The 18,367-nt window shown below is 40.6% G+C and overlaps 1 protein-coding gene across 1 annotated transcript in view; it reads left to right on the top strand.

Moving 5' to 3' along the window:
* The first annotated feature begins 593 nt into the window (after positions 1-593).
* Positions 594-18,367, top strand: part of aadac (arylacetamide deacetylase) — a 72,186-nt gene continuing 54,412 nt past the window's right edge. The window contains exons 1-2 of the mRNA XM_034168275.1: positions 594-858; positions 15,599-15,827. Of these exons, the coding sequence (XP_034024166.1) occupies positions 718-858; positions 15,599-15,827 (370 nt within the window). The 5' untranslated portion in view covers positions 594-717. The remainder of the gene's footprint in view (positions 859-15,598; positions 15,828-18,367) is intronic.

Below are 18,367 nucleotides of genomic sequence, written 5' to 3'. Positions count from 1 at the left end.
GGTTCATCAGATGTGAGCAGGGTCAAATAATAATGTGCCTCATTTTGTGCAGCTGGTTGGAGTCATCACCTGATTATGTCACTTGCAGATCTCAGCTTTTGTCAAAGTACTCAGTGAATCATTTTCTTACACTGATCGCTTCTAAAGCACGAGTGGGGAGTCACGCTGGCTGCTGACAGCCAATCCTACCACGAAACGACACGTGTTTGACACAGTCAACAATATTATAATTAGCTTAAGCTACCCTGCAACTCTGAGTGTTGAGCAGTTCTGAGCCCTCACTCTCTCACCGCTTCCAAAAAATCAGCGCGCACTGCGTCTGCTGTGGATCAGCCACCCTCCTCCCACTCAAACCAAACCGGCTTCAAACAAACAACAACAACAACAACATTTATCAATGTGATTTAACGCCGCACTTGTTTTCACTTCCTGATCGTTGCGTCTCAGCTCAAAGTTTTGCTTCGTAAACATGCATGCGCGCCGCTGCCTAATATGCGCGCTGGCGCTCCCGTGCGCGCGCACTGCTCCCACTTTATCCACTGCACGAACACACGTGGTTGCCAAAGGCAAAGTGCACTTTAATGAGCATCAAACGACACTAAACGTCGGTCACATTTAGGTTCGGTGGCACTGAAGTAAAAGCGGATCCTTTGGATTAGACGCGTCCTGTTTGCGCGCTGCGTTCGCTGGCGGCCGGAGACGCACTTTTGTGGAAAAATGAGGTCGACAAGCGTCGTTTTAGTCGTCGTAGTGTGCTCATTTAGCGCTTATTATATTTATGAGCCCATTCCTGAGAATATTGAGCAGCGATGGAAACTCATGTTGACCAACACGTTCTTCAGAAGTCTCAGCCACCTGGTAAGAAAAAAAAAGATTTAGTTTCTTTCAAACTCCCTCTCAGTACTTCAATTTATTTTAATTCTTGCCTAGTTCAGCCACTTCCAGCCTGACAGGCAACTGCAAAGTTGGTGCCAAAGTAATACAGTTAATTTGGCATTGCAAAAGTTTTTTTTTTCTTTTTGTGTTGGGGTCGATGTGCTGGTTTCACCAGATTATGTCAGATGATAATCCATCCGTTGTATAGGCTGCTCACCTGTTCCAAGAATAGAACATATTAAGGGAAGTGTGACTCAATCTGATTTATACAACATACTAAGAATAAAACATAGTTAATTCATATTACTGCACATAATCAATTGATTTCAATACATTCCTGCTGCCACTGAAACTTTATATATATATATAGTGTGTGTGTGCTAATTAGACACATGCACCCCCACCTCCAAAAAAAAAAAAAAAAAGTTGTGATTGTCAGGTGTGTTTTAATTTTGACAACCTCTTGACAAACAAATGTTTGGGAGCCATGTGATTTTAAATGAATGAATGAATGACTAAACAAATTTTTAAAAAAATACCAGGAAAAACAGCCAATTCTAAAAGTTAGCGTTTGGTTCTCTTTCATGACATATGGCTAAAGTTTTTGTGCATTTTCAAAATGAAGTGGCTATTCTTCCTCGACTGGAAGTGGACTTGCGTTGGCTGTTTGTCCAAATTACCATGTGAAGGGAGCATGAGAGAGTGATGCAGGGAGGCCTGGGGTGGTCTGGGGGGTTAAGGTTAGGGAGGCGAGGGTGACACAGGGGGGTGATGTGAAGTCTGAGGAGTTATAGTTAGGGGAAGGGAGAGGGTTTGAAACAGCAAAATAACAAAAACCACATCATGAAAATATTAAAAACCCAATGAGTCATGTGATGATGTCATCGCACTTGACTAATCACATGTTCCGGACAAATTAGCCAAAGTCCGTCCTCCAGAGAGAACATAGAGAGGGCCGACTCCCACAAAATGATGTAATCTGGACGCCATTTTGATTGTAACTGGGGCAGCTTGGCTGCTGCAGTGGAGTGACGTTTTGTAAACAAAACTTCTCTTGAGTGTAGTAAAGGCTACTGTAATGCACTATTTGACTTTAGAACACAAGGAACTACTATTACCAACATTTATTTAAACAGCTGTTATGATTGTGGAGTGTCCAGAGTGGAAAATAAGGCGCTGTAAGTATATCATAACCTAGGCAGCCTGATTTTTTATTTTTTTGTTTTTTAGTTTTATATTTATTTTCTGTTGTGTTTTTAATCAGGTTCTTTTTGTCACTTTCTCTAAAATTGTATTGTAACATTATTAGTTATTACTATTGTTATTAATATATAAACAAAATAAAATTAAAACTATTACAATTTGTAATACATCTGACTTTTATGACAACAAACGCTGAGCCATTATTATACAGAAAACAAATGCACACAAACGTGCTGACAGCTGCAACAGTTTAATGCTAACTTTAACATTGAAAATGCCATAGACATGCTAACGCATTAGCATCAGTCCAGTTTTTTTAGTTATTAAAGACATCTATCAACTGTTTTAGAAGACCATAACGGGTTTAACATAAAAAGTAAATATTACTCAGAGACATATGCTCTTTAGGGTGTTAGCGGGGGAAAATTAAGATAAAGTGAAATAAAACAATGAATCAACGAAGCATTAGATCGAAGCACTGCTTTGATCTGTGAATCACTGCTTCTATTGATTCAAAGCAAAGCTGCGCTGCAGAAAAGTTGATTACAGACCCGCTGCAGGGTCTGTAATCAATATAGAGAAATTATTTTCCTGACCAACACCCCCAAAAACAATGGCCACTCTGAAGGACTGATAAGGGAACTGTTAAGCAAAAAGGTTATTGATGTCTGTGAATCGAATCATTTCTTAACGATACCCTTGGAAGGAGTAGAATGCCACTTCCTTGTTTGTTTTGGTGTACTTGGTGCAATTGATAGCCGAACACTCAGTTCCTTTAGATCTTGATGCTTGTCTGATGCTGCTGGTATGATAGTTATGATCCATGGTCATGAAAAATGCACATAAACAGAAACTTTTGTCTCTAATACGACTCACAAAGACTGCCATTGTGCGTCTGTAGCAACACCCAGCTACACACATTCAAAATGGTGGCCGGCGCTTAGCCAATTACAATGCAGCATATTGGAAGTCGGAAGTCTGCCGTCCTTCTGGTCACTGAAGAATTTCCACTGCCTTTTCAAAATGGATATTTCTGCAATTTTTTTGCACCAGCTTCATGTTAATGGCGCCAGTCCTGGTGAGGGTCCTCAAAGCTTTCTTAACTCCTTTTTAAAAACTAGCTATACTGCATGTTCATCTCTGACATTTGGCGTGTTCACAGGTACAGATAAGGACCAAAAAAACATGTTTTGGGCCATGTTGGCATCTTTTAACATGGAAAATGCCCACAATGTAAAATCTGGACAGGTTAAATTGCTTGTGAAGGGTTGTTAATCGTAGGATTTTAGCACACCAAAGACCAATGATGCTTGTCAAAGACTGCTTTCTATATATCATATATCATTTATACTTTTAGTTCAATTAGAAGAGCATCACAGTAAGTTGTTTTTTTTCCAAATTCAAATAGTTTAAAAATTTTAGAAAGTGACTGAGTGATGCCTTTTTACTTTCTGCCCCCCCCCCCCCCCCCCCCCCCCCCCCCCCCACCCACACACACACAAACCCCTAAAATAGACAAGTATAATTATGTTTCAGGTTGGACTTGTTTTTGTCCTTTCTCCTCTGAAGCAAATACTTAGTGGGTTTTTGTTTGCAAGCGAGTGGGAGGAGTCAAAAACAATGCAGAGCAAGTCGCTACACTTAAATAAAATTAGCAACATAACACAAGACAAGCAGTTTAGCTCTACAGTAATTTCTATTTATGTACACGTATGAAAATGGTCAATATGACTTTGACGTTGCTGTGCACCTGCTATGCTTTCTTTGGCCTTGGTGATGTTGGATGCTCCTTTTGCGATGACTGAAAATTAGTTTCCGGGTCGTCCCCGTAAACCCATGTCTCATCACCAGTGAAGACTGTGTTGAGGAAGTTGTGGTTGCTGTTCGCGCAATCAAGCATGTCCTGCGACACTTATAGACGCAGAGGCCGCTGCTCTGCCGTTAGCAACTTCAGCACAAATTTTACTGGCACTCTCTGTATGCCCAAAAGCTCCATCAAAATGGAATGTACTGAACCATCCATGGCCATAGTTTATATTCTGCCAATCACTTGGTGATTTCAGCTTGTGGATGGCCTTCCGGAATGTGATGTGTAGCTATTTTTGGAGTGGTTAGACCACTGTGTTGTTTGTGTTATGCTCACGGCATCATTGCCAAAAGCCTGTTGAATCTTGAGTGGTTTCCGCTTGAGTATTATGTAAGTAAATCTGTGCCATCAGAGGTTGAGAAAAAAAAAAAAAAAAATGTGTGTATATATATATATATATATATATATATATATATATATATATATATATATATATATATATATATATATATATATATATATATATATATATATATATATATAAAGCATCAAAATATTCAGCCTCAAAAAATACGAGGTCTGTTAGAAACGTATCGGACCTTTTTATTTATTTATTTTTTTTCAAAAACCTGATGGATTTGAATCACGTGTGCTTGCATGAGCCAATCTTGAGCCTTCGTGCGCATGCGTGAATTTTTTCACGCCTGTTGATTGCGTCATTTGCTGGTAAGCAGCCTTTGTGTGAGGATGGGTGTAGTCTCTCTTCGTTTTTTCTTTGCAAGGAAAATGGCGGAACGACTGGAGCAGCGCGACTGCATCAGATTTTGCCAGAAACTGGGCGACAGCCAGGTGGAAACCATTCGGATTATTCAGACGGCTTTCGGTGACGATGCTATGGGCATCACACAGATTAAGGAGCAGTACAACCGGTTTAAAGACGTCTGCACAATGGTGGAGAGCGAGCTGCGCTCCGGTTGGCCATCAACATGCAGAAATGACCAGATCATTTCCAAAGTGAATCTGTGGTGATGCGGAACCGTCGTGTGACTATCCGAGAAATTGTGGAAGAGGTGGACATCAGCACTTTTTCAGCACATTCCACTGTGACAGAAGATTTGGCCATGAAAAGAGTTGCAGCGAAATTCATGCCGATGGCTTCGGAATGAAGCTGATGGCGGAACAAAAGCACCATCTGTTGAAGTCTCACAGGATATGTTGTGACATGCTCACCTCTTCTACAATTTCTCGGATAGTCACACGACTGAAAAGCCACCGAAAGCCGTCTGAATCTTCCGAATGGTGGAAGAGGTGAGCATATCACAACATGTCCTGTGAGACTTCAACACGGTGGCACTTTTGTTCCGCCATCAGCTTCGTGCCAAAGCCATCAGCATGAATTTCGCTGGAACTATTTTCATGGCTAAATCTTCTGTCACAGTGGAATGTGCTGAAAAAGTGCTGATGTCCACCTCTTCCGCAATTTCTTGGATAGTCACACGACGGTCCCATATCACCACAGCCTTCACTTTGGAATGATCTGGTCATTTCAGCATGAGCACGGCTCGCTCTCCACCGTTGTGCAGACGTCTTTAAACTGGTTGTACTGCTCCTTAATCTGTGTGATGCCCATAGCATCATCACCGAAACCGTCTGAATAATCCGAATGGTTTCCACCTGGCTGTCACCCAGTTTCTGGCAAAATTTGATGCAGTGGCGCTGCTCCAGTCGTTCCGCCATTTTCCTTGTAAAGAAAAAACGACGAGAGACTACACCCATCCTCACACAAAGGCTGCTTACAAGCAAATGATGCAATCGACAGGCGTGAAAAAATTCACTCATGCGCATGAAGGTTCAAGGTTGGCTCATGCAAGCACACGTGATTCAAATCCATCAGGTTTTTGAAAAAAATAAAAAGGTCCAATACTTTTCTAACAGACCTCATAGAAAAGCAGGGAGAAGCAATCGATCCCTGTTTGTCATCCAACGTTTATGGAAGTAAATCTGTGATGTTGTATGATCGAGACAGGGATCGATTGCTTCTCCCTACTTTTCTATTTTTTTGAGGTTTAATTGTTTTTTTTGTTGTTTTTTTTTTTTTTTTAGGTTGAAGTAGGGCTGCTCGATTATGGAAAAAATCAGTATCACGATTATTGAAACGATTATTTTTTTTTTAGTTACACAATGCATTTATTCAGCATTTCTCACTCTTAAAAAAAAAAAAAAAAAAAAAATTGTTGTAGACAATGTGCGCAAAACCTCCAAATTGAAAATGTACTGTACCTTACCTGTATAAAACATAAAATGAATAAAATAAATATTAAAAATATCATTGTATTATTTTTCTGTTTTCCTCTCCCTTCCCTGTTGTCACTGACCAGTTGGTCAGTGTCTTTGGGCATCTCCCTGACTTGTACTACTAGGACATAGTGCGGCTGCATTGTTTTTGTTTCAATTTATGTTCATTAGTTTGTGTGTTTGTCATCATTCCCTTGACCACGTCTCCTTACCTCCTTTTGGAGAAATTTATCTGTTCATTTATTGTTAAAATATAAATTGAAACAGCTTTTTTAAAAATAATAAAATAGTTGCTGCTGAAAGAGCCTTTTATTTAGAAGCAGATGATGTTATGCTGGATTCTCGGGACCAGATGAAGGTGTCTTCTGCAGCTTTGAACTCTGGTGCTGTTTCTTTCAACTGGACGTGGTGTTCAGCTCATCAATGGAAGTTTGGTTGTCTGCACAGCAAATGTTCCTGATTAGGACAAATAAAAATATTTCTTTAAATATAAAGAAACACTAAACAGTTTATATATAAAAAAAAGGGAAAAAACGGGGAAAAACTATGGAAAAAAAAAAACACCCGAAAAAATAAGTTATTTAAAGTTAAGCTTTTGTAGTGTCTGAAAAAAGCTGTAGCTTTATTTGGTAAAAATAAAAAGACTGAACCATTTACAAATTAAAGCGTTCACTCAGATCAACTGTGCTAAAAGGCTAAGCTAATGTTAGCCGATCATTAAACTTTCACAGCAGTTCAGTAAATGTCACGTTTTATTTTTACATTATTCTCACCTCGATAAAGCTGCAGAACTAAACTCCATTGGGCAAACTGGGACTTTGCATATATCCAAAAAGTGGGAGATTTCGGACTGAGTAGGTTTGCTGCCTGCCTCGTTCTGCCCAGGAATGATGCCTGAAGGCAGGCTTCTCCGTGCGGATTGGCTCGCTGTCGCGGTTCGATCGATATCCCACCAAGTCGTCAGTCCTCCCTTGGTCGGCGTCACTCCGAAAAGTAGCTGAAAAAAAGCTTCTCCCAGCAGGGTGATGGGAGAATCGTTCTACTGTTGTTTTTTAAAGCTTTTTTGTGGTTCAGGCGACGCAAATTCAAGAAGGTGATCGCTGAACTTTTTTCAGGTTGTGGAAACAGCTAGTGTGATGTAGCAATCCTGCCCCCTTGCCGCTTCCGAAGCGACGCATCTGACGTCATGCGTCTTGGGACACGTTGACGGATTGGCCTGATGAAAGGCCCTTAAATTGTTTCACTCGATTATACGAGTTTGGAGATCGTTTGATACAAATATCGATATTGCGATCGAAATTCGGTTAATTGCACAGCCCTAGGTTGAAGTTTTTTGAGGCTGAATATTGTGATGCTAAACAAACTCAACCTTAGAAATTCAACTTCAAACTCTGATTTTGATGCTAAAAACATTCGACCTTAAAAATTCAAATTCTGATGGCACAGATTTACTTCCATAGAGAGTATCGCCACGATTGTGGCAAAATTTGATGCAGTACTTTTTGCTCAAGTTGTTTCATTGTGTTACAGCAAATGAGAGTCCAACAGGTGCTCAGTACATGTTTATTCTTAAGGCTGACTGCTAGGGACTGATGCGTTCTGCGGGCAGGAAAAAACTCATGCATGTGCATTGTGCAATAAGGTTCCCTGCACCTCCCAATCAAATGACAATTTGCACGCTTCATTTGTTTCCGTGGGATAAAATGAGCTTGGATTCGGTTTTAATGTACTCTCTGTGTGTGTGTGTGTGTGTGTGTGTGTAGCCACCTAATTGAAATTAGAATAAAAATGCAATGGGCCACAGTTTAGTAAAACCATACCATGTTCAAATTGGTATGAACAGACATTCAGTAATTATAAATTGCATGAAAGGTGTACATCTTTACTCTAATTTGACCATATAATTTTGATAGGCAAGCTATAACATACATTTGAAGCACGATAAATAAAGGCTTTAACCCTTCCACCAAATTCTTCTTAACCTTCGTAATGCACAGTATTCAAGTACTGGCACGTAAGATTCACCCAGTTACATGCCTTTTATGTGTTGAGCAGCAAAAAATTAAAAATGCAGATTTCTTTAATCTTGTCAAAACTGTATCAGCTGTGTTTTGAATCATTTGAAGAGTTGCTATACTTCTTCGTGGTAAGGTTAAAGAAAAAATAAATAAGATAAAACATTGCAGTAATCAAAAACATGCTCATTTAGGGTCTACGCCCGACCAAGGCAGCATCTTTACATCTTCAGCTGGTGAAGTAAAAGGATGCCGTTCATATATACAATGTCTGGAATGACCAGTTTTACTCAGATTTTCAGAGTCATGTTCTACCACCAGCATGTACCACATTTGCTGCCTTCAGCCTTAAATAAGGGCCACCTCTAACGATGTAATCAGGGTCACAGAAAGAATATATATATATATATATATATATATATATATATTTTTTTTTTTTTTTAACAGCCTAATATTCCCTTTTCTTCAATTTCTGTAAAGTAATACCAAATTGGATAAATTTTTTGGAATTTGGAATAGAATGTGCAGTGTTTCCAATGCATTTGCGTGTGTGTAAATATAAGCTTTTACAAGGATTTTGAGCAGTTCTCAATATTTTGAACACTACTGTACAGTGACCAGTAGTATAAAATGCACTCTGCTCCAACAGCACAAGTATTGAAGAGGAGGCTGCCTCAATAGCTGATAACAGATCATTCACCACTGTTAGTGCACTTTCAGTGGAATGGTGTGTTTTAAAAGCAGACTGCAGAGGTTCAAAAGATTGTTCTCTGCTTTTTGCTTTCTCAAGAAGTTTGGAAAAGGAGTTGTTTATAATTTGTCAATATGCCCTTGACCCGGTTAGATTTCTTAAAATGAAATCTTAAGAATGGCAGTTTTAAAACAAACAGGAACAAGTCCATTTTCCAAGTGACATGTTAACAGTGTTAAACACTATAAAAGTCTGAATAATGACTAAAGAATCCAACTTTGCTTCTTGGTCTCTACTTGTTCAAGCAAGCAAAGAGTACACACCATACCTACCACCTCTGACTAATTCTTGAAAGAAATGGTGCCAAATTCTGACAGAACTGGTTTTGAGTGAGTCATTAATTCATTCTGAAGGCTTTCCTTTTATAGCTAAGGAAGAAGGCTGAAATATTGTATTCCTAATATGAAGTCGCTCCGAGGCGACGTCGTCATCCTGTTTCAAGCTGAAAACCTCCAAATTTAAGCCTCTGTTGACCCAGGACGTCGTGAGAGAACAGAGAACTTTCAGAAGAGGTCGGAATCAGCAGTTTATCCGGACATTCCACTGTTAAAGGAGATTTTTTTTAATGAAAGACGTGTGGTCGGATTGGCGCGTTGGCTGGCAGCCGGCGCAGCGCGCCTGCCACAGGAAAAACACCTCCGTTGGAAGCCTTAAGGACAAGTTGGAACATGCCCTGCTGTTAAACAATTTCTCAGATACTCACTCAACTGAAAGCCACCAAAAGCTGCCTGGATTTTACAAATGGTTATCAACACGGAGGTGTTTTTCCTGTGGTGGGCACGCCGGGCCGGCTGCGAGCCGATGCGCCAATCTGTCCGCACGTCTTTCATTAAAAAAAATCTTTAACAGTGGAATGTCTGGATAAACTGCTGATTCCGACCTCTTCTGAAAGTTCTCTGTTCTCTCACGATGTCCTGGGTCAACAGAGGCTTAAATTTGGAGGTTTTCAACTTGAAACAGGATGATGACATCGCCTCGGAGCGCTGCGCGATGTCCCGCTCTGTGGGAAGTCCTTACAGGGATAGAAACAATCCAAAATCTCTCATCAGCCATTAAAATTTACACCGAAAACCTGCTGAATTTCTCAAATGGTGTCCACTCGGATGTGCCTCACAGTTTTTGAAAAATTTTTGATGAAGCACAGCACCAGTCTCTCACCAACTTCTCAGACAATGAAAATCTGACGAGGGGGCTGGACCACTCCTTCCACAAGGCGTGCTCACAGGCGAATGACGTCACTGACAGGCGTGAAAAAACTCACGCATGCACACGAGGGTTCAAGCTTGGCTGATGTAATCACATGTGATTCAAATCCATATAGCTTTTTAAAAAAAATAAAACTGTCGGTTTCTTTTCTAATAGACCTCGTATTCATACCATTGAAAGAACGTAAAAACATTATTTGCTTTATATAATAGCTAAAATTAGATCCTTGTCATTTGATATTTTATTAATTTATAAACAGAAAAGGGACTTACATTTTGGTGTTCCACTGTAACGTGTAGTCCAGTGATGCTGTGCACTGACTTCGGACTTCCGTTAAAAAAAAGACTGTGTAGTTCCTCGGTCCAGCCAAAAATCACATCAGTGTTTCATGTGATCAGCTCTTCATACATCCAGACAGCTTACAGCGGAGTGGATTTTGTGTGTGTGTGTGTGGCAGCGTCAGTTAGCTCAATCAAATTGTGTCGTTGTCCCCTGCACATGTGCGTGCATGCAACTGGCTCAGTCGATGGTGTATGTCCTCAGTGCAGCAAAAAAAAACAAAACAATCACATCAGAAATGAGTCCTGCTTTTCTTTCTCTCTTCCTGCTAACAGACAGCACAGTGGATTTGTTTTGTGTGTGTGTGTATCTTACAAGAATTAGGAACATCAGTTAGCTCAATCAAATTATGTCTCGGGAGAGTCGTTTTCCCCGTGCGGTTACATACGTTTGGTGCCATTGCACTCTGCACACGGGCGCATGCGCGCACACACATACACACACACACAGCCTGGTCGGTGCTTGTGTGTGTGCCGTGTGCTACCAAAAAAAAGAATGTTTGTCCTCAGTGCAGTGAAAAAAAAAAAAAATCACATCAGAAATGAGTCCAGCTTTTGCTCTCTCTTCCTGCTAACAGCCTCCAGGCAGCACAGTGGATTTGTTTTGTGTATGTCTGCGTGCGCGTATTGCACAAGCATGTGTGGGCATGCACATAATCGCGATCATGTGTGCATGTGGACGTGTGTGTGTGTGCATGCGTCCGTTTGCAGAATGCAATGGCACCAAACGTATGGAACCAAATTTGCACTCTAAATGGAACCAAGCCGTGCTCTGAATATAATGCAACACCACAAATGGGATAAATTAATCCATGTCATGTGACATCTCTGGTTCCCTCCCCTCCTGTGGTAATGATGAGGTGTTTAGCAGGCTGACATCGTTAAATAGGTGGCTTGTGCAATTTTGTATACAGCAAGGTTTTAGCTTTATTGATAACTGGCCAGAAAATCCACTATGGTGACAGCGCAGTTTATCTGCCAGGGAGGGAAATTCAACAAGTTGAGACTATGGCCTGCTTCCATAGACGTGACCATAAAAATCATAGAGGGATATGCTTTGCAAACTTAATCCCCATTACTACATTCAATGATGTTGAAACTAAGGATGGCCCAGTGGTTGTTCCAGCAATGGCAAAAATTTTCTTGTCTGCTACCGACAATGCGCATGGAATGTCTCAAATGTAAACCTACTTCTAGGCATCTTATATATGCTGTTCTGGAACCACCCCAAAACCAAAACAGTTCAACTGTCAACCCCACTGAGGTCCTTAGTCTGTGTCTCATTAACATAAGATCACTATCCTCAAAATCATTGTTGATTAATGATCTAATTATTCATCATCACTTAGATATGATTTGGTTATGTGAAATCTGGCTTAAACCTACAGCTGTCCTCCCCTTAAATGAGGCCTGCCCACCAGTATATACATTTAGTCACATCCATCATAATGCGAAGCAAGTCGGGGGTGTTGCTCTTATTTATAAATCTGGGTTTAGCTTATTAACTGTTGGATCACAAATATAACTCGTTTGAGCATCTGATTCTCCACTCTGCTCAAGATATTACGCATTGCCAAGGTCAGAAGAATAAAAATCAGCCATATTACTTTGTCACTGTATATAGGAATCCTGGCTCATATTCTGAATTCTTAGATGAATTTGGTGCATTTATCTCTAACTTGTCAAATAGTGCAGATAACATTCTGATTATTGGTGACTTTAACGTTCATATAAATAAGCCTTCTGATCCCCTCTGCAAATCATTTATGGAAATTGTGGATGCATTAGGATTTCCGCAATGTATTCAGGACTCGACACACATTAGTGGAAATACCCTGGATTTGGTTCTCGCACTTGGTATTGCTGTCACGAATATTGACATCATGCCTCTTACATCAGTGGTCTCTGATCACTCAAGTTTACAGTTTCGCTGCCGTGTTTAGTGGAACAACAACCTTATATATCACTACAGCGATGCATCAACTCCTCAACTAAGACTGAATTTGAAGCTAAACTGCCTGATGTCTTAGCATCACATTTGGCAAATACCCAATCAGTAGACAGTCTTGTGGATAGTTTAAACTCAGTGCTTAAAACTACACTCGACATGATTGCGCCACCTGTGTTAAAACCGCACTCCCCCAAAACACAGTCACCTTGGTTCATTGATTACCTTTGTGACCTCAAGCATAAGGCAAGAGGTCTAGAATGGAAATGGCGTTGTTCAAAATTATAAGTTTTCCACCTTGCGTGGCGTGACGCTATCTTAGACTATAATCAATCAATCAATCAATTTTTTTATATAGCGCCAAATCACAACAAACAGTTGCCCCAAGGCATGCATTACTGGCTACAGAGTGGATCTATTACTCTGATTTGATCAACAAAAACAAGCATAACTCAAAGTTCTTGTTCAACACGGTGGCAACACTTATTCATGGACAACCACCTGTAGTTCACTCTCCTTTTTCAGCACAGGATTTCCTGCATTACTTTGAGAAGAAAATGGAAGACATTAGGTTAAACAGATCCCAGCATGCCCTAACTCAGCCACTATGCCCTGCTATTGAGGTGGGCGCCATTACTGAGGTATTACCTAGTTTTACAGAATTTGATAGTATCTTACTAGGCATGCTGACAAAACTCATAATGTCAACAAAAAGCACAACCTGCTTATTTGATCCGATACCAACAAAACTGTTTAAGGATCTGTGGCCCACTCTTGGGCCACCTGTGCTGGAAATGTCTCAAATCTAACCTTATCTTGACCCTAGTGTATTGAAAAACTATCGGCCGATATCAAATCTATCATTTTGCTCTAAAATTCTGGAAAAAGTGGTGTCACTATCTTACTGAGAATAATCTCTTTGAGCCACTGCAGTCTGCTTTTAGAAAATATCATTCCACAGATACAGCTCTCACTAAAGTGGTGAATGATCTTCTGTTTACAATGGATTCCGACACACGGTTCTGGTACTGTTAGATCTCAGTGCTGCATTTGATACCATGGATCATCATATTCTACTTGATAGGCTGGAAAATCATTTTGGGATTACTGGGAGTGCCCTTGCATGGCTAACATCATACTTGACCAGTCATTCTCACTGTGTTTTGTACAGTAACACTACCTCTGACCTTAGTGACATGAAATTTGGGGTTCCAAAGGGGTCCGTCTTAGGCCCCCTGCTTTTCTCCCTTTATATAGCTCCCCTTGGGCACATATTGCGGCATTTTGGGATTACCTTTCACTGCTATGCTGATGATACTCAGTTATACATGCTGATAACTGCTGGTAATCTCGTTCACATAAAATCCTTACATTACCTTGCATCAGTGAGAAGTTCGATGTCTAGAAACTTCCTACTTTTAAACTCTAAGACTGAAATGATGGTTCTTGGTCCAGTGAGACATCTGCATCAATTTGGCCAGTTAACGCTTAACCTAGGCTCAGGTGTCATACATCACACTGACAAAGTGAGGGATCTTGGAGTAATTTTTGATCCTACATTGTCCTTTGACCTCCACATTAGAAATATTACGAAGACTGTTTTTTTTTTTTTTTTCCACCTGCAAAATATAGCGAAGATTCGTCCCATCCTGTCTATGGCTGATGCTGAGACCCTGATCCATGCGTTTATCTCTTCTAGATTGGACTACTGCAATGTTCTATTTTCTGGTTTACTGCAGTCCAGGGGTCTCCAGTTGGTTCAAAATGCTGCAGCCAGACTTCTGACACGAAGCAGAAAGTTCGACCACATGACACCCATTCTGGCATCCCTTCACTGGCTTCCTGTCCCAGTGAGATAAGATTTTAAGGTTCTGCTACTAGTCTAGAAAATTGTTCACAGACTGGCACATCCCTACCTAGCTGACCAAATGAAACCTTACATACCGGCCCGGGCTTTGCGTTCTCAGGGTGCAGGACTACTTTGTGGAGACTTTCAAGTCCAGACTTAAGACGCACTTATTTTCCCTTTCGTATGGCTAGCATACTGGTATAGTTTTGTTTAATGCTTTTTACTTTTTTTTAATTCATTTTATTAGGAAACTGAGCATGCCACAGCCTCAACTTTACCTAAATACTGTGTCTTTTAGTGAAGCTTAGGGCTAGTGGCCGGTGATCACCTTAGTATTTCTTTTTTTTTTTTTTTTCTTGTTGTTTAATGCTGACAAATTATACTGTATTTCTTGTCTTTCTGATGTCTGGTTGTTTTTTCTCTCTAAGGTGCAGCTCCATCCAGAGATGGGAATTGTATTTGTGCTGGAAACTCTCCTGTCCTATGCACCAACAGCATTTCCTGTATATTCGTTCTGTGAATAGTTCTGTAATTTATGTCTGTAGCATGGCCCAAGCAGAGGGTCATCCCTTTGAGTCTGGTCTGCTTGAGATTTCTTCCTCAGAGGGAGTTTTTCCTTACCACTGTTGCTCTGGGGGTTACTAAGGTTAGACCTTACTTGTGTGAAGCGCCTTGAGGCAACTCTGTTGTGATTTGGCGCTGTATAAAAGAAAATAAATTGAAATTGAAAAAAAAATTGGAATACAAAGCACCAATCAAATGACAAGGATCCACTCAGCTATATATATATATATATATATATATATATATATATATATATATATATATATATATATATATATATTTTACTATAAAAGGGGATGGGGGAAAAAAAAATGATTTAATACATCTTTTATCAAAAAGTTGTTCCTTTCAACAGAAATTATTTTTCCCCAGACTGAAATTTTTGCATGACAATAGAAGCTTAGAAATTATGACTTTGGTTCATTTGTTGTCATCACAGTAGATAGACTTCATCCGATTATCCACATGCCAGCAAACCACTGTACCTCAGCAGACTTTATGAAACTAAATATCTTCAGGGCACCTTGGAAGAAGCAGCATTCACATGACTCCAGCCTCCATGCCTTCTCTCCCTCTTTACGAAGGTCACACTTTGGAATTTTAATCCTTTGCCATTTTAAAAGCTGACTGTTTTCAAATCATAAACTGGCTTTGAATGTATTATATAGATGAGCAGTGGCTTTGATATGATGAATGGGGTAAACGCTCATGTGTGTTGCCTTCTGACATGCTCTCTTCTTTTCCAGGCAGACTTCAGTGAATTAATGGGTCTAAAGGACTACATGGGGGTTATGTACTTCATTACTGTGGTTGAAAAGGTCGTACCAGTGTCAGACCAGCATGTCAAAGTGTCAGAGGAATTATTTGATGGAGTGGAAGTGGTGACATATCAGCCAAAGCAGCATGGCAGTGACGGTGACCTTCAAAGTGCCATTATTTACCTGCACGGTGGAGGATGGTGTCTGGGCAGCTCACGTGAGTAGATTAACTGTACCACAGTCTGTGACTTAAAAGGATAACTAGCTGCTATACATGTCCTCCTTACTAATCTTTTCATGGTACAAAAATTCATCCATTACTCAGAGGGAGAATGGATTTGATCCTAATACAGCATTTAGAGCTTCATGTGGACTCAGAGTCCTAAATGATGAAGCTCTTCAACACAGTCTGCCTTCTGGGTCATTCCTGTTTGCTGGTAACATTTTGGCTACAAAATTATAGAAAACAAAACAAAAAATCAAACAGATTTTTCATGTTTTTAGCATTCTGCCAGAATAGTGACATGTTAAAGTTTTAGGAATGCATATTGGCCAAGTTCAGGGACGCAAAACATGATAATTATGGGCAGATCTGGTGGGCTTCAGCTCCAGAACCATTCTCCTTGATAGGGGTTGGACCTTATTCTTCTCTGGAGTTGCCCAGGGTGTGAGGCTTTGGGCAGATGTGGGGATACTCACGAGTCCCCCAAATGATTGCCGCTACGTTGGAGTTTACCCCGGTAGATGAGAGGGTCGGCTCCCTGCACCTTCGGGTGGTGCTGGTTGGGAGGGGATTCTGACTGTTTATGTGTATGCACCGAACAGCACTTTGGAGAATCGGCACAGCAGAGGCTGTATTGCATTTGCTCAACCATATTTTTGTGGCGAAAAGGGAGCTGAACCAAAAGGCGAAGGTCAGTCTGGTCAGTCTTCATTCCGACTCTCATCTATGGTCATTAGTGTTGGATCATGACTGAAAGAACTCGATTGTGGGAACAAATGGCCAAAATGGGCTTCCTCAGAATGGTGGCTGGTGTCTTCCTTAGAGACAGGGTGAGAAGCTCGGTCATCCGTGTGGAGCTCAGAGTAGAACCGCTGCTCATTCATGTTGAAAGGAGCCAGCCGAGTTGGTGTGGGCATCTGTTAAGGATGCTCCCTGTACACCTCCTGAGAGAGGTGTTCCAGGTATGTCCATCTGGGAGGAGACCCCGGGGAAGACCCAGGACTAGGTGGAGAGATTATATCTCCACACTGGCCTGGGAACGCCTCGGGATCCCCCAGTCAGAGGTGGTCAACGTGGCACCGAAAAGGGAACTCTGGGCTCTCCCGCTGGAGCTGTTGCACTCGGGACCCAATCCCGGAGAAGCGGTTGATGACTGAGTGATAAGTGTACAGACACTGGTCATGAAGATATTCCACACAGATAGGGGCATATGTGTTATCGCAAAAATGAGCTCATCTTGGATGTTTCTTATACCATCATAGTATTTATTATATATGTGTGTGTATTAAAAAAAAAAATTCTAAAATGCTCTTGGCTGTATGAGCATTGTGTTCTTTATAATTTGCTGTTTAATGAATTATTAAGAGCCTATTGTCTTACATACAATTTGTACATGTTCAATAAAGCCCCTCTGTCAATTCATCAAAAACAATATTTACGTTTTAACAGCAGAAGTTGTGCAGTTCAAGGAATATTTGTCGATCACCCTCTGTGCATTTGCAGGTGTTAATGAGGCAAATTTAACTACGTAGAAAGTTAATTTTGAGTTGGCGTAAATTAGCATGCATGCTAACATCTGCAAAATGTCCTGTAAATGACTCCAGAGGTGTTATCGGGTTACAAAAACAGCATTTTCAGTTTTTGAAGTGTTCATTTCTTGCTAGCTTTTACCAGTGGTGGGCACAGTTCGCTAATTAGCAAAGCTAACTTTTTTGGTAGCTGATTAGCTTTTCAGCTAACTTTGAAAATCATCAGCAGACCAATTAACTTGCGCTAAATTTACTTCCCATAACTTTTAGACAGCTAATATCTTGTTGCGGGCATAGTGAATAAAGCTGAACAGTTAAAAACATTTGTAAAGCCTGAAATCAGATATTTTAGTTCCTGCCTGTTAAGTGTTTTTTAGCAGACATCTTCTGCCAGCAGAGGAGACTTGGCTACCATAAAGAAAGGAAGAGAAACCTCAAACCTTCAAAATTAGTGCATTACTTTAAAACTAAAACATATAGCTGATATTTTCACTTCATAAGAATGACAGAGGTGCCTTGGGCAAGGTCCTTAATCCCCTAGTTGCCCCCGGTGTGTAGTGAGTACCTTGTATGGCAGCACCCTCACCTTGGGGTGAATGTGAGGCATTAGTCGTAAAGCGCAGAGTTGCCATCTCTCACACATCTGGCATGACACTCTCACTTTAAGCATCAGTCCCACGCTCAAATAAGAAATGTCACACCAAAATAAAAATATCTCCCATTTATTTTCTATTGATGACTAGATTAGACCAGACCACAGCGCACTGTTTCTTAATGAAAAGAGTGTAAAGCATGCACGCAAAACAGCTGTTAAGAGCCAATTTTTGTAAGGATCAGGCGGGCTGTGATTTTTGCTTTGAACTTTGATGACCCCTGGCAAGGTCACCGTTTGGTTTTTGGTCGAGAAATTTTGGGAAAGTTTGTTCTTTTTAGGTTCCATCTCAGAGCCAAGTTTCTTTGAAATCCGAGTCGACTTGAATCACTAATGTAAACCTGCCTGAACAT

This window comes from Thalassophryne amazonica, chromosome 4 (genome assembly GCF_902500255.1).
Source record: "Thalassophryne amazonica chromosome 4, fThaAma1.1, whole genome shotgun sequence".
Taxonomy (NCBI): Eukaryota; Metazoa; Chordata; class Actinopteri; order Batrachoidiformes; family Batrachoididae; genus Thalassophryne; species Thalassophryne amazonica.
The sequence above is the reverse complement of the archived record's forward strand: the minus strand, read 5'-3'. Positions and strand labels throughout refer to the sequence as shown.